The sequence below is a fragment of the Procambarus clarkii genome, chromosome 48, assembly GCF_040958095.1.
Source record: "Procambarus clarkii isolate CNS0578487 chromosome 48, FALCON_Pclarkii_2.0, whole genome shotgun sequence".
Classification (NCBI taxonomy): Eukaryota; Metazoa; Arthropoda; class Malacostraca; order Decapoda; family Cambaridae; genus Procambarus; species Procambarus clarkii.
This window is the reverse complement of record NC_091197.1, coordinates 14,917,504-14,933,801: the sequence shown is the minus strand read 5'-3', so window position 1 is coordinate 14,933,801 and position 16,298 is coordinate 14,917,504. Positions and strand designations below refer to the sequence as shown.

Below are 16,298 nucleotides of genomic sequence, written 5' to 3'. Positions count from 1 at the left end.
TTACATTGGAACATCTACATCTTGTTCCAGTACAGGAATACATTAAAGAACACTACACTCTACACGTAGTAAAATTTTGCAAGTTTACATTATCTCTAGAAACTATATTATAGCCTAAATATTGGTAATATTTATCCTAATAATTAGTTATAGTATAGCCTGCAAGTTATCTTACGAAATATATCCCAATCCTGCATTTCAAGATAAATTTATCAAATTTATTACTGTACAGTACTTAATTTAAGTTTCTTTTCTGTGCATGACTATGTCAAAAGTTTCAAGAAATATGGTGACTACTTCTCATGCAAATAAGAGAGATATAAGTTTGTGTCAAACTCTACTGAATAGGCAAAAGCAGGTTCTGGGAGGCCTTGACCAGTCTGCCTATGGAGTCCCCAGCCATGGCTTTATCCCACACACTACAAATACTTCACTACTCTACATTCATACTATTAATTGTAATATCTTCATTACTGAATTATATATATATAATTTACAGTCAATATGTGTGATAATCCTTTGTTATAGATCAATAACAATTACAGGCTTAAAAGTCTCAGTGACCACTATTTATATATGTAGTTTCTCACTATTAAAATATAATTGAAATATAAAATACACAAAGCACAAATTCAGAGCTAAATTATTTTGAAATTTATATTATATGATAATTTTATTCAAATATTAAAAATGTTTCGAGGAATAAAAGCGATATACACTTCTCATTTGATAAGAAAATGTTTGTTTTATACTGCATTCTACAAAAACATGTGATGCATAGCAAATGCATACTATAGTATCATTAATGTGAAAGTCATAATGATACATTAACACAGGTATAACAATGAATGCCAATATTCACACCATTCTCAGCCAACTCGCAAGAAATGCTTGGCTTTACTCTCGTCAAGTTGTAAGCATATAGCCAGTTATTCGTAACTATCTTTATTAGCTTTCTTGCATTCAACATAAAACCATAACTCTATGGTGAAAAGTTATCATGGCAAATTAAAATAATGGAGACACTTACTACAATGCCATAATGCGTGAATAGACCCCAATTACTGTATACGTGTAAGTAATAAAAAACAAATTTTCGGATGTAACCTACATCCTTTCTCAAGGTATTGTATACAATGTTCTGAGAAAATTCAAAGTACCTTCAGAAAGGATTTAGGTGACATCTGAAAATTTGGTTTTTAATACATTTATACATATACTGTATTGGGTCTTTCCTTCACCTTCATTAAAATAATATAAAAATATATATTTATTTTCTTTTTAATATTGTCCCTCTCAACTTGGTGTTTCTCTTTAAATAATTTGTCCCATAGATCTTTTAAAATACAATGAATTTAAACATAGGTGCTGTAGCAGTCTATATACAGTACAGTAATGCATATTTAATGGCTTTATATAATAAATAATTATGTTATTCACTATGTAACCACTTTAACTTGTCAAATGGATTGTTTATTGATTGAATAAATATAATAAAAATATTGATAATAATAATATTATTATTATTTATTTATTTATTTTTTTGGTACACAGAAATCACACTAATGTCACATATATCAATGAGAAAATCAACTGGAGCCCTGAGGTGACTCAAACCCATGACCAAGGCACTGTCGGCCTCAAACACTAACACTATACCACCCTAACTTGGGATAAGTTATACAACCTGGGATTCTACTGAATCAACAGGAAGTTTGGAAGCCACGCCAAGCCCCAAGTGAAAACAGTAGATGCCACCAGCCAGGAGGACTCCAAAACCTAAAAACACAAACAATAAGGAGGAAAAAAACAGAACTTAAAAGAAGCTGGATCCATCAACAAGGCAGAATTAGAGTCACATAGGAGGCATGCACAGAAGGTCTCCTAAACCTCCACCAGGAAAAAGCCGAGGAACCCAAAGGTACCCGGAAACAAACCCTGGGGAGGAAACCTCACCCACATCAAACTCATACAGGGTTGGGGCATACGAAAACTCCCTACCCTGCAACAGAAGGCCCTTCGCAGACGGCAAAGAGCCCATGAAGGATCAAATCCGAACCCACGGGCCCATGTCTGACTCCCTTCAACTCCAGGAACTGCAGTAAGGGACTCCAGGGCAGCCATCATCCATGCCCACTTCCTGGGATAGAGAAGCGAAGTTCAAAATAAGGCATCAAAGGCTGGGGCTGGCTGAAAAGGAGACCCAGAAGTCTCAGTGTGACCATCAGGTACAACTGCATCCATGCCCAAACTGAATGGGGGTGAACCCCAAAGTGGACCAAGCCACATCCCGAGCTAAACCTCACCCTGACCCCGAAACCTTCAGACACCACAGGGCCAGAAGCAAGGTAAAAATAAACATCACACTCGACAAGGAAGGAAGATGAGGTGCCGATGTAACCATCATTGAAAAAACCAATACCCCCAAATTCGAGACCCTAAATACCAACTATGGCAACTCTGGGGCATTCAGATGGGCAAACAACCTAACTTTCTGCAAAAGAAAAACCAGTCACAAATTAATTACTGCCTGAACGACAACAGGAGGGTTCAGAAGGGTGTATAGAGAACAAGTCCAACATGACTTGGGGTTGAAGGTGTCATGCAACCCAGCAGGCAGCAAGGCCGAGATAGAAGGAATGAGTGTCACACCACGTGACACAGACGATGCACAATCCAGATGATGCACAACACATAGTGAGAGCGGATTTGGCAGGGAAATCCATTGGGCCACCTAACCTGCAGGAGTTTACCAGGGTCTGTAGGGAATAGCCGTACAGGAAGCCCAGGCACTGGGATTGCTTCACTGGAATCCAGGAGTATGAAACAGGACCTCCAGAGAAGGGAAGTCTCTATATATTGGTATACAAATGGGGTAGAGTCATATGGACACTGGACTGGTTATGAGTAAGCCAGTACAGCTCACCTGAGATTGAGAAGGCTGACCTGGCCTATCATGCAACCCGTTCTCGCAAATTTAATAAGTCAATATTGACTTATTAGTTGCGTGCATAGGTGACATACTTAACATAATAGTTTCCCTTGAAAAGCTTCATAGAAAACACCGACCTTACCTAACCTACTTAGTATGTTAAAATAAGCATCTTATAGCTTCGTAATTACAATTGTTACTTAACCTATTATAGGTATAGGTTAGGTAATAATTGTAATTACGAAGCAATAAGATGCTTATCTTAACATACTAAGTAGGTTAGGTAAGGTCGGTGTTTTCTATGAAGCTTTTCAAGGGAAACTATTATGTTAAGTATGTCACCTATGCACATATTTAATAAGTCAATATTGACTTATTAAATTTGCGAGAACGGGTTGCATCATGGTTAGGTCGCATGAACCCCAGTGTGCCCCGCAAGCCAAAGTCACTCCCAACCCCAGGAAAGACAAAGCCAAAATCAAACTGACTTACCTAGAGCAAGGACCACCACAAACAAGAAAACCCTCTAAGGGAGCGAACCCCAAACACTCCAGGGAAGAAAACCTTGGCAGCGCAAAGACAGTACTAGGGAGTACACAGTGAAGAAAGCCCTGTGCACATGCAGCTCCAAGTGCCCCTATACTACTGGCTCACAAAGCACGATGTGCATTTGAACAGTCACAAGGGTAAAAAAAAACACCACTTAGCTGAAGGAGAACATGGGAGCCAGAGCAACAGAGGGCACCTCACATGTCTACCAACAGCAATGAACTGAAAGTGGAGCAGCCAGCCAACCCAGTCTGGCTTCTTCCCGTCTTCCTCTCTTCCCCCCCCCCACCTTCCCCCCCCCCTCGAAATGATGGAGAAGAGATGAGACAAACGCAACCCGTCCTCAGACCAAGTCCATTTCATCCAGCGGTCGACCCCAAAGACGCATTCATCAATTTTAACATACTGTTCATTCAAATAGGAATTTTCTCAAATATAAATGAACAATATTATATACAGTGGAACCTCGAGTGTCGAGTGACTCCAGTTATGAGCGAGTCACTCGCAGAAAATTTGTCTCAATTGACGAGCTTTCGCTCGATTAACGAGCAAAGCACACAGTGCTTCCTAGCATTCCCACTGGTTCTCGGACGCCTCCGACGTCGAAGTTGTTCTTGTTTTGCAAGACGAGCGTTTCACATGACAAGCTCGGTGCCGGAACGGATTAAATTTGTTAATCGAGGCACCACTGTATTAGCATATTGTACAAATTTAGGCACTGGTTAGGTTTGGTGTTTGAGCTCTGTTGCCAATTATTTTAATTTTGTAGTACGTGGGTGAAGCATTTACAGCATTGTATTTCGAACAAAAGTTGTCAGTGAACCATTTATTCCAGAAGTGTTCAGACATCATCAGTTGCAAGTCATGTGTAAACCGTTTTTCATTCATAAACAGGGGGGTTTGGCGGGTGCATGGAATGCACTTTGGGTCTTTGTTTAGAGGATGAGCTGGACAAATGAGCTTGCACTAGTTTCACGAATCTTCAATGGTTTGTTTACATTGTTGGGGGAATTCTTTTGGCTATATTGAAGCATCAGTCTTACGTCTTACCAGCAGTGGTCTGTTTTGTTTTCGTGACTTTCTGGGTCCTTTCCTGATGGTGACAGACATGATTAAAATTCAGACATTTTTATCACATCATAGTGCCATTGCTCTCTGTGCCTCTTTGAAGGGGGGACCATGTTCTGGCTCATGGTCCTAGGAAGGCTAAAAAGAACTCCATGAGTCATGCACCTAGTAGTTTAGCATATCAGCATTGTAGTTTCAGGGAGCCACAGAGGGCTCTCCTAAGAGATGGTGGCTTAACTATATCAATGACAAGCAATGGATTGGTTACCATCATTTATCATGGAAGCAATGCCATGACATCAGTAAAACTATCCCATTTATACTTTTCTTTTGTCATACAAACTAAATTTAGCCCTGGTTAATGTTCAATTATATAAATAGAAATTATTATTGTTATTATCCTCCTTACCCTATTCAGTTCTTTCATACGTCACAATTTTCTTGCTTTGCTTCCTTTTGTGTTACTTGTGTAACATGCCTTTTTTTTTTTAAGTTGACACAGGCAATTGAGATCATATCTCCCATTCTTATTTCTTGGAGTAACTGACTGACAGATAGAGAAACTATTGCAGCAGTATGAAGGAATCAAACCCGCATCATAACACAAACTACTGAACTAATTGGACCGCGATGAGCCAGTTTATGGCTATGCGTGCAAGAGGAGTTCAGCGACGTGAGTTCGATCCCATCTCATGGGATTCAATATTTTATCATAGATTCACCAAGTTCTTGTGATTACATAGTGAAGTGACAGATGTTTCGCTGTAACTGATAGCCAAACAAGCATGAGTAATTCCTTAGCCCTTGTTTTAACTGCTCCTCCAAATGTCTCTCGACAACTGAAGGCAACTAAAGAAAAGTTTTATTTAAAGCTACATTTTCATGAAAGGGAAGGGGAAATTCCAGAGGGAGCAAGACATCATATAATGTAAAATGTGGACAAATGTTTTCTATATTAATCTCCTAAAAATAATTGTATTAATTAATATATATTCCTACTATAAAATAAAACTAAATATCACACACTGTGAGGTCATAAAGATTTATGTAATCTACCCTCCCCCCCAAAAAAAAAATTATATATATATATAACCATAATAATAAAGGTTACAAAAAATAATGATCTATGAAACTATAAACATTTCAGTAAAGTTTGTACTCAGCTGATGCACTTTATCAAGACTGTATTGTACTAGCCACATAGAGTAAAATATTGAAGAATATATTTAAATAAGCCCACCCCACACACACATGTAATGAGTGACAACATTTTGCTCCATCCTGGATCCTAATCAAGTTGTGAATTCATGAATGGATAAGGGGTCCAGGATGTCATGACGTCACAACTTGATAAGAGTCCAATGTGTCATGAGGTCATGGTTGGATAAGGGTCCAGGATATCATGAGGTCACGACTTGATAAGGGCCCAATATGTCATGAGGTCATGATTGGATAACGGGTCCAGGATGGACCAAAACATCACTTTCATTACGTACGTGTGGGTTAGGCTATTTGTTTCAGCCACATTATTGTGCCTTATTCTCTGTATACTGTATTTAAGTTCCATGTAATCATATTTCAAGGAAGAAAATTATTTAACAAAATATTAAAATAATGATTCTATATTCCAAAGTTTTTATGTTAGGTCTTCAACAGTACACACTCAACTATTGTTTAATTGAAATTTTGGAAAATGATAACAACAACTAAGAGTAAAGCAAACTTTATAAGATAAATTGCTGAAAAATGTGCTCTTTAATACAAATAAGTTGAATGATATCAATATTTAGTTAACTGATGGAAAACAAAAGGCTTGTACATGTTAGTGAATAAGGCTTTGAGTAAATTTGAGAAGATTAATTCTAAGCTGACCACTTGGTGTCTTCCTAGAGTAAGCTCCTCTGAATCTACACACAGAAATCACAATAGCGTGATGCATCAAATGAACAAATCCACAAGGGCCGTGACGAGGATTCAAACCTACGTCCGAGAGCATCCCAGACGCTGCTTTAATCGACTGAGCTACGACATGGTAAAAAGAATTGCAACCAGAAGTTCTACTGAACTTACTTGAGTGATGTGAGCACTTGTTCTACTGAATAAGTAAGTTCAGTAGAACTTCTGGTTGCAATTTTTTTTACCATGTTGTAGCTCAGTCGATTAAGGCAGTGTCTGGGATGCTCTCGGACGTAGGTTCGAATCCTCGTCACGGCCCTTGTGGATTTGTTCATCCTCTGAATCTATTGGAGAAGAGCATGAACAGTCAGGCATTTCAAACATTCTGGACCAGCACTACAGGTAACTGGTCCCTGTAGTGCTGGGAAACTCAACAAGCAATAAGAGAACTTGACAAACACCTTCAAATGATAGCTTATCAACCAGGCTGTGACTCTTATCAAATCAGCCTAACTCGTAAGTCAGGCTGCAAGCAGCCGCATCGAACAGCGTCATTGATCAGACCACCAACCGGGAGGCCTGGTCAGAGACCGGGCCATGGAGATACTAATCCTCAGAATCTTTAGCAGGTAGCTTTTCAAATAACCCTGCAGAGTCATACTGGTGCTAGCAAGACTGTTGAAAATGTTCAGTCCAGCTTAGAATGACATACATAAGGTTCATCCATAAAGTTTTGAGCCCTTTCAAGTCCATGTTGGTATCACAAATGACCACCACCAGAGAACTTTTGCTAAATACTATTTGGCCTACTTGGCCACCTACCTAACTGCCAACATGTGGGAAGCACTTCACCAATAACAAAGCTTCCTGACCCAAGCCACCTCACACACTTCCTGACGAAGACTTTGGGAGCAGAATAAGCATTGGTGTATGGGACTAATGGGAAAGAGTGTGATCTGCTGGAAAGTAACCTTTTTCAAGAGTTGTCAAACCACTCTACAAACAAAGCCACTGGGGTGCCCCCAAGTGGCTTCCAGAAGCTAACCACAGACAAAATTCGCCAGAATTTGCAGGAGATCACAGATTCGAGTCTTGTAGAGGCTGCAAAGTACTGATCTAGGGGTGGTTCTAGATAGAAAACTCTTACTAGCGAACCACAAAGAACACTGTGCCAGGAGCCTATGCTAAGCTTGCCAATTTCCAATTTCAGAATTGCATTTAAATACATGGATGCTAAAATAAAATCCCTTGAGTAAATTGTAGTTTCAAGACTTCATTTTCTGTGAACCTTTAAGCTGTCTGTAAAGCTTCACTGACTTTATGGAGGCTTTTTCCATTGCTGTGATGAACTGATACTCACTTTGGCCTCCATGAAGGGCCACCTTCTGACTCTAGTCCCCAGTAGGTCAAACAAATCTTCCACAACTGATGTGACTTTAGTATGAAGCAATCTCAGCAAGACAGCTTCAAGGATCCCCCAGAAATCAAAAGAAAATAAGAGGCCAGAAAAGATAAGATTTTGCAATAACTGAAGAGATAGGCTTGTGTTGTTAAGATTTGAGGGCATAACAAACAGACCAACTGAAGTGAAAGTGCTCTCAAGCTTCAAGACAGGAAGCAAATATGATTGTGTAAAAATTTTAAACTAAAGTTGAAATGTTTACAATTTCTCTAAATCAAATGTTAAAAAAAAAAAATTAGTGCCATAGGCTATAAAATTAGAGGGCATAGGGCAGCAGTAATGCACACAGCATATTGCAACACATTTCTTAACTTGCTACACATAATATATAACAATCTTTTGTTCTATACCGAGAAAATCTGTAGGAGCAGTGACGAGGGTTTGAACATACTATTTTGTACTAATAGCCTGTGCTACTGCTACTAACTTAAACATGTTCTGAAATGTTTAAGCTTTATGTGATATATAGCTGTGAAATTAGAACAAATTATTTTTGTAGCAAGACTAACCTGATTGTTGTCACTGTCAGAGGGAGCAGGCATCGCAACTAGTGCCTGACGAGATGATGTGACTGTATTCGCCGATTCGTGGTGGTGGTGATGGTGATGGTGGTGGTGGTGATGAGGCAGCTTAGCCACACTCAGTCGACGAAGCGGGTGTAGAGTACACTGCTTGCTGTGTTCAGCACCAACACCTGCACCACATCCACACTCTACACCACTCTTGTTAGCTACAGCTGCTGCTGCTGCTGCTGCACGCGCAACCCGCTGCTTCTCCATCAGCTGTGCAACAATGGCCTCCACAGTCTCAGCCGTCTGTGTACCAACATTTTTATTACCATAAAATTGCACACTTAAATTCTCTTATTAATAAAATACAATATTTACAATGTACAGTATTCACATCCATATGTAATAGGAGGCACTAAATATAATCCTAATTTTCTGTTGTCTGCAGTCTTTTATTTTATAAATAAACATTACTCTAATACAGTACTGTCCAATGTCAGAAATTCTTCACAAACTCAGATGTCAAGTGCTATACATAATAATAATATTCAAGGGAACTAGGAATAGTGTATAATATGTCTCAAAGTATGTAGCTATAACTTGAAGAGGCAACTTCCATATTTTATATTATTTATTTATATATATATATATTATGTGTGTGTATATATATATATATATATATATATATATATATATATATATATATATATATATATATATATATATATATATATATATATATATATATATATATATATATATATATATATATATATATATATATATATATATATATATATATATATATATATATATATATATATATATATATATATATATATATATATATATATATATATATATATATATATATATATATATATATATATATATATATATATATATATATATATATATATATATATATATATATATATATATATATATATATATATATATATATATATATATATATATATATATATATATATATATATATATATATATATATATAAACTGATATGAAAATGATTCCTTACCCAATACAGGACTCGGCAACAATACATCACAAATAACAATAAAATTAAAAGTTTAATAAGCTGTTGCCATGCACATGCAAGTAGCAATATACCTTACCTTGTCCACAATGCCTGTAAAATGTAAGAAATCTACCTATTTTTGGAAAGGTGTCAATAATTATGAATTACGAGAGAGGACAGTCAATCATAAAGGTGATGCTGATGCCAAGAAGCAAGGAGATAATTTTAAATAGGATACACAAGTTATAATTGTTGGAAAATAGGGCATGGCAAAGGTATAACGTAATGGGTCAGCATAAGACAGGTTTTGGTAGGTAGCCTGACATGCTAATCTTGGAGGTGAAGCAGCAGGAGTCTTGTCTGCTCTCATACACTCTTGCCAACTTCCAATATTAATTTTGTCATTAGGTCTATGTATTTGTATTTGAACATTTCCAATAATGAGACATTAAAAGAAAACACACACACACACACACACACACACACACACACACACACACACACAAATACTGGAGCTAAAAGGTATAATTCAGCTTTAGGTCCCAGATATTATTGCACTAACAGAGACAAAACTTGAAGAAAATATTTCAAATGAGGTCGTATTCCCAATTTGGCGACGTAACTGAAAAACAAGGAAGGGGTAGAGGTGTGGCTGTGCTGGTTAAAGAACACCTCAAGGTATGAGAGTTAATAATTGACACCTTAAAAGAAGTTACATAATGGCACTGCAGGTTTGGAATCAGGATGATAAACTGATAATCTTAAATGCCAACAGCCCATTAGCAAGCAACACATGGTCAAAGGAGGAACTAGATGACAAATATGAGGGTCTCATAATGGCCACGAGAGATTATAGTAAGAGTAGACAAAGATAAATCCCCAATTGTTGGTACTTGTGGACTTAAACTAGAAAGCAATAGACTAGGAGGCCTACAAAGCAACAACAGAACACATTTGGACAGGCAGATTTGTAAACTTCATCATGGAGACATTCATATATCAGCACATTAAGCGGGCCATGAGAATGAGCAAAGGGGATGTTCTGTCAATACTGGATTTAATATTCACCAGGAAAGAAGAGGAGATATTTGACTTTCAGTAACTTCCTACCTTGGGAAAGAATGACCATGCCCTATTGGAAATTAGATATGCAATGCACAAAAATCTAGAAGAGAATGGGGAAATTGAAATAGTTGAGAAACTTGATTTCAAAGGAGGACACTATGGGCAACTTATCAAACTCTTTAATTAATTTAATTGGAAAGATTTATTGCTAGGTTAGGAAGAAAATGAGATGTATGCCAAATTCTGTGAAATATACCATGAAGACACAAACAAATTTATAGTACAACAAAGATGCAGAGCCTGAAAACAGGATTGGTTTAACAGAAACTGTGAGAGGGTCAAGAAGGAAAAGAAAACAATGGGTACAATATAGGAAGAGGCCTAACCCTCAAATATACCAGCACTACAAACAAGCAAGAAACAAGCAAGAGCACCACTTGGCAACTCAATTTAATGTAAATTAATATTACAGTATGTGGAATAGGAGAAAATAGATCACACACAGCCTACAAATTATGTGAAAAAGATTTAAAAAATTATGATAAATGAAGAAATCTAGGGATGGTTCTAGATGGAAAACCGTTACCTGAGAATCACATAAAAAATATTGTGCGAGGAGTTTAATTCAAATAACAAGAGGGCCAGAGAACAAAATACAGGAAAATGGAATTGGTATAGGAAGGGACCAAAGCCACAAGCACACCAGTACTACAGAGAAGCAAGGAGCAACCATACAGAAGAGAGAAAGAAACTTTGAGAAGGGAATAGCAGACAAATGTAAAATAAAACCAAGCCTATTCTAAAACTTCATAAAAGGCAAATTACAAGTGAAGGACAAAATCTAAATAATACAAATGAGAGATATACACTGTATTCACAGAGACCAAAAAGGAAAGAGGTAAAACATTAAATGAACGGTTCCAAAGCGAGTTCATGAGTATAATAATAATAATAATAATAATAATAATAATGCAAAATGTTTTAAACACTCATGCATCATTCATAAATACTGCATCATAATACAATAGGTATTATAATAAATACTGCATCATAATACAATAGGTATTATAATAAATACTGCATCATAATACAATCCTTTAATCTCGTGTAACCTTTCCCATTCTCTGAATTATTTTTATATTCACACATATCAGTCTTATTATTGGGAATGTCCAGTCTTTACATTAGCCAATTAAAATTATGTGAAGACAGGTTTCTAAGAGATACCTAAGAGCATCCACCTATGGTACTATGGGGTAGGTAATCCAGTTGCATCTTCCATCCCCTTATGGACCACAAAGTATGTTTAAAAGGTCTGACTCATGACCTCTGACCTCCAACTACAGAATAAACAAATAAATATATATAATATATATATATTTTTTTACAAATATTTCAAGAGGACTGTATCCCACTGATGAGATGCTGTATATTATGAGACAGTCTAAAATAATAAATGTGAAAAAACAAAAAGATATTGTTACTAGTTACATATAACCAGTCCTTGAATTTAGTCACATGAAGATGAATTACTGCAGTTAAGAGCATCACTTCAAGCTCCTTATTAATGATATGCACTTCTATGCATAATTTTTGTGTCCATTTATTAATATGAAAATTCCCCACTTTTTTTACATGTGATCTTTGTACTTCAGCTGAAAATTACATACAGTATACTGTCCTTTTATTTATTTGTGAAATATTTCAGACTTGTTATCAATCTCTTCAAAATTTTTACTACAGCTTATGTTTTGAATAGAAGTGCAATTATGATATTGGTAGGAATTGTTTCAAGTCAAAAGCAGAGGTTAACCAAGAAAATAGAGGCATGAGGAAAAGGATGCGGAAGAAACTAACCTTGCTGAGCTGGCTGTACACCCGACCTCCACACGAAGGCTAAAAGAACATGGAAACACTCAACACTGATACTGGGATCACAGAGCGCACTCAAGGGGGAGCTTAGTCGGGGGGGGGGGGTGGTGGGGGGAGGTCAGCTAACTGCTTCAGAGGTGTTTAGAATTTACATGCATCCATTCATTTTTATATTTTATAGAACAAGGGAAAATAAATTACAAGGGAATCTAATGCAGTATACAAAATTATTACTGTTTGTATGAAAAATCAATCCCCCTTGACCTTGCCCCAGTTAAAAGTAAAGAAGGCCACTACAAGTAGCAAAATAAGTCATCTGCAGAGACGAGGCCAAGTAATCCTAGTAGAGCAATAGTTTAGTGAGTGAGGCACAAAGACACCAACATTGTCTATATATATATATACCACATTCAACACTGCCCAGTTGGGGATGGAAGGATGGGATAAGTTCTCTACAATGCCAATACAGTAACATCAAATGTAATACAATAAATTTTATGTCAAACTATGTATGAATAAAGTTTTACATTTGATTTAATTTTGTTATTAATAAAGATAAATTGCTTATCACAAGCAAAAAGAACTTATTAAACTATCAGTAAACCATTCTAATCTACAAACAGTTTACTGTTTTTCTGGGGTGACCCCTAGTGGCTCCCTGAAACTATCTTACGGAGATGGCTCCCAACTACTTGGTCATGTCAGCCGAGGAGTTCCTACGTTTACTGGGGATCATGGCCAGGTTCATGACAAAGGCCCAAGTTCTGTCATGAACCAAGGCCAGGTTCAAGACATTTCATGATAAACCCTTCCCTTCATGGGGTCCTAGTAGTACAGTCTGGTTTGTTCTCGACGCACAATCGAGAATTCTGGGTTCAAATCCCAGGCTGGACAGAAATGGTTGGGCATATTTCCTTTTACCTAATGTACCTGTTCACCTAGCAGTGAGTAGATAATCAGGAGTTAGTCAGCTTATTGTGCAGTTGCATCCTTTGCACTCACAGAGTGCAAAGATTGCATCCAGCAGTTTTGCATCCAAAACCTATGCATCCAGAGGTTTTGGTATCCTCTGAGCCTTCATCAGCAGCTCTCCCCCAATCTGTACACACCCATGCTCCAGATGATGGTGGCTGCATTATATACTGCCCTCCTCACATGTCAACAGGCTGTGCTAGCCCAGTCATTGATTCACCTTGGCTGTGGGCCTCTGGTCCATCTGCCTATTTTTGCCTCTCTTTCTGAAAGAAGTGGTTGCTCAGTTTTTGTCCTCTATGACCACTTCTTGTCATCCTATTTCAAACCTCTTGTGTTCTAAAGTTTCACATTCACATCCAAGGATGAGAATGTGTCAGGCAGGGAATGGGAGTTGCTGTCTGTTGGTTGAGATAGAACTTTGGTGGATCCTGATTTTTGGTTGTTTGCACCTCCTATGGTCAGTCCTTCCTTGGCTTCTTGGCACTGTGCTCAGTCTTCGAGGAGGTTTCCTGCCTCTTATGCTTTGCACCAGCCCTCTCATGGTACACCTCTATGACATGGCAGTGGGGGAAGGTCCAGCTGTTGCTCTGGGTCCTGGCCAGGTTGGAATCCTATCAAAGGAAGGAGATCTTTCAGGTTCCCTGGCGACTGGTTCAGCCTTAGTTTCATATGCTGATTGCTTAGTGTCCAAAAACTGGTGTTTTTCCACTGCTCCGCCTCTATCAGAAGGTTATCCCAGTGACATACTTCCCTGGTTTGATTTCTTCATTTCTGGTATTTTTTATGCATATTTATTCCATCTTTATGGTGAGCAGGTGGCTTCTTTGATGGTGCCCCACCTGCATTCCTCTTCTGTGACAGTATGAGGTTTCGTGGCACTCCTTCCCCACTTTCTTTCCTTTCATCTTGTGTATTGTTTCACCTCCACGCTACTCATGCACTCTCTGAGCCTGCTTGGTCTCTGGACCACATTCTTGTATTTCTTTCTTTATTTCTTTCTGTCTCTCATTTTATGGTGTCCTTTGGTCCATGATTGTTTCTTTAAGTCTTTATTTTTGTTTTTTTTTTGCTTTTGCCTGTCAGTTTGGAAAGTTTCACACTTTCCCCCAGATGCAGAATTTTTTTTCTTTTGGCCCTGGAGGGAGTTTTGTTTGTCTGCAGCTGGCTCCCTCTTTTCTGGGGAAGAACGAGTCTGTTGGCTTCCGTATGGGTCCTTTGGTCATTGATGCTTGGTTGGTTCATTTGGGGGTGCATAATGTGCTGTGTGAAGTGGCAACTCTCTGCCGTGATCTTTGTACCACCAATTCTGCTTCAATGGATGACTTATGAGTTGATTCTCTGTCCTTGCTCCCTGTTCCAAGGCTCTTCTTTCTCAGGTCATCTGCAGTGTTAAGTCTAGCCAGTCAGAACGGGATACCCCCAGAAAACCATCATTGATTGTAATGAAAAAAACAATTTCTGGGTAAGCCCCATGGCTCCCTGATCTCCCTCCCTCCCCTCCAGGTTGTTTGTTGACTGCCTACATCTGCCAGAGAAATGAGGGCTGAGACACCACCTAGCAGCGAGCTACATTCCCACTTCTGGCGGGTTTCATGGCTGCTGTCTTTTTTAGAGCCAGCAGGGGTTTGTGTTAGCTTGCTGACTTTCTGGTTGCCAATCTCGGTGAGGTGGCAACAACAAATGTCATCAATTCCTGCACCTCTTCAAGTGGGCCAGGATTTGGCACTGGTCCCTGGTAGACCTATAGAACTCCATGACTGATATAACCTAGTAGATGATACCATATCAGTATTGTATATACAGTAACAGCTTCTGGGAGTCACCGGGGCTCACCTAGAAACTGGCAATTTATTACAATCATCACTGTTTTTTATGCATTACTGCAGAAGTTACTGCACATTAACATGTTTAGGGCACTTCCTCCTCCCTCCATCCTATGTTGTCTTCATGATCACTGCTCACCACAATCACAGCCCAAAGCTTCACATTAATACTGCTCAAAGCTTACTAGAAAAATTAAATGCTGTACAACAATACTTGCAAAGTTATTAGTCCTAAAATTGATTTAAAGGCATTTGACCTTAATTCTGTACGGCAATGTTTTCATTGGGGTCACATCATCACAAGATTAATTTAGTGTTTACAGACTAACGTATGAAAAATAATAACATGAGCTGCATGCCATTACTGCAAAAGCAAATCTTTAAATATGCAAATTTGAATGCAATTAGTATCCAGTCCTTCACATTATGGCTTCTGCATTAAAGTTTGGTCTGTTATATCCTTTAATACACACTCTTATACAAATTTTGGTATGTTAAAAAAAATTATGGAAGAACATAAACCTTGAGCAGTTTTTGAAGTTAAGATGTTATTTATCTGAGCTTGTATTACAAGACCTGTTACACTATTAACCCAGATCTTCAAAGATATTTTATCAAAATCTAACGCAAGATCTTGCACATGACTGGCTAGTACAATTAATATATTGCCTATCCTTCTAGTCTCCTTCAATTTCTTTCTGATACTGGTGAAACATTTACTCTTTATCATTAAATCTTGTTACTGCCTTTCTTTACACAGGCCTGAGAGTTAAGTTACCTTGGAGAGTCTTTAATGACTCCCTCAGGTTGCATGTGCGCTTCTGAACAGCTTTACCAGAGGGTGAGCAAGTATCCATTATCACTTAACAAGAAACTGTGTGTATTCTATGCACCACAACTGAATTTATTATTGTATTCCATCCATTTATATTTTATATATATACAGTATTTTAATTGACTCCAATTTGAAATTGGAATTTTTTATTAGAATTTAACCTATGTGATTGTTGTTCTTACTAGTTTCACTTTAAAGTACAGTATTGTCCTATGTACAGTACTGTACTCTTGTTAATATTTATCATCATATCTGATTCATCAGATATGATA

General features: G+C 37.7%; 1 protein-coding gene across 8 annotated transcripts in view; it reads right to left on the bottom strand.

Annotated features, from left to right (window-relative positions):
* LOC123764803 (Calmodulin-binding transcription activator) overlaps nucleotides 1-16,298 on the bottom strand; it is a 671,468-nt gene that overhangs the window by 37,345 nt on the left and 617,825 nt on the right. For 6 of the 8 annotated variants that reach the window (XM_045752968.2, XM_045752966.2, XM_045752967.2 and 3 more), the window contains 2 exons: nucleotides 12,379-12,417; nucleotides 8,417-8,722 (listed from right to left, as the gene is read on the bottom strand). In XM_045752968.2, the coding sequence (XP_045608924.2) occupies nucleotides 8,417-8,722; nucleotides 12,379-12,417 (345 nt within the window). The remainder of the gene's footprint in view (nucleotides 1-8,416; nucleotides 8,723-12,378; nucleotides 12,418-16,298) is intronic. The other 2 variants (XM_045752965.2, XM_069302639.1) reach the window with 1 other exon arrangement.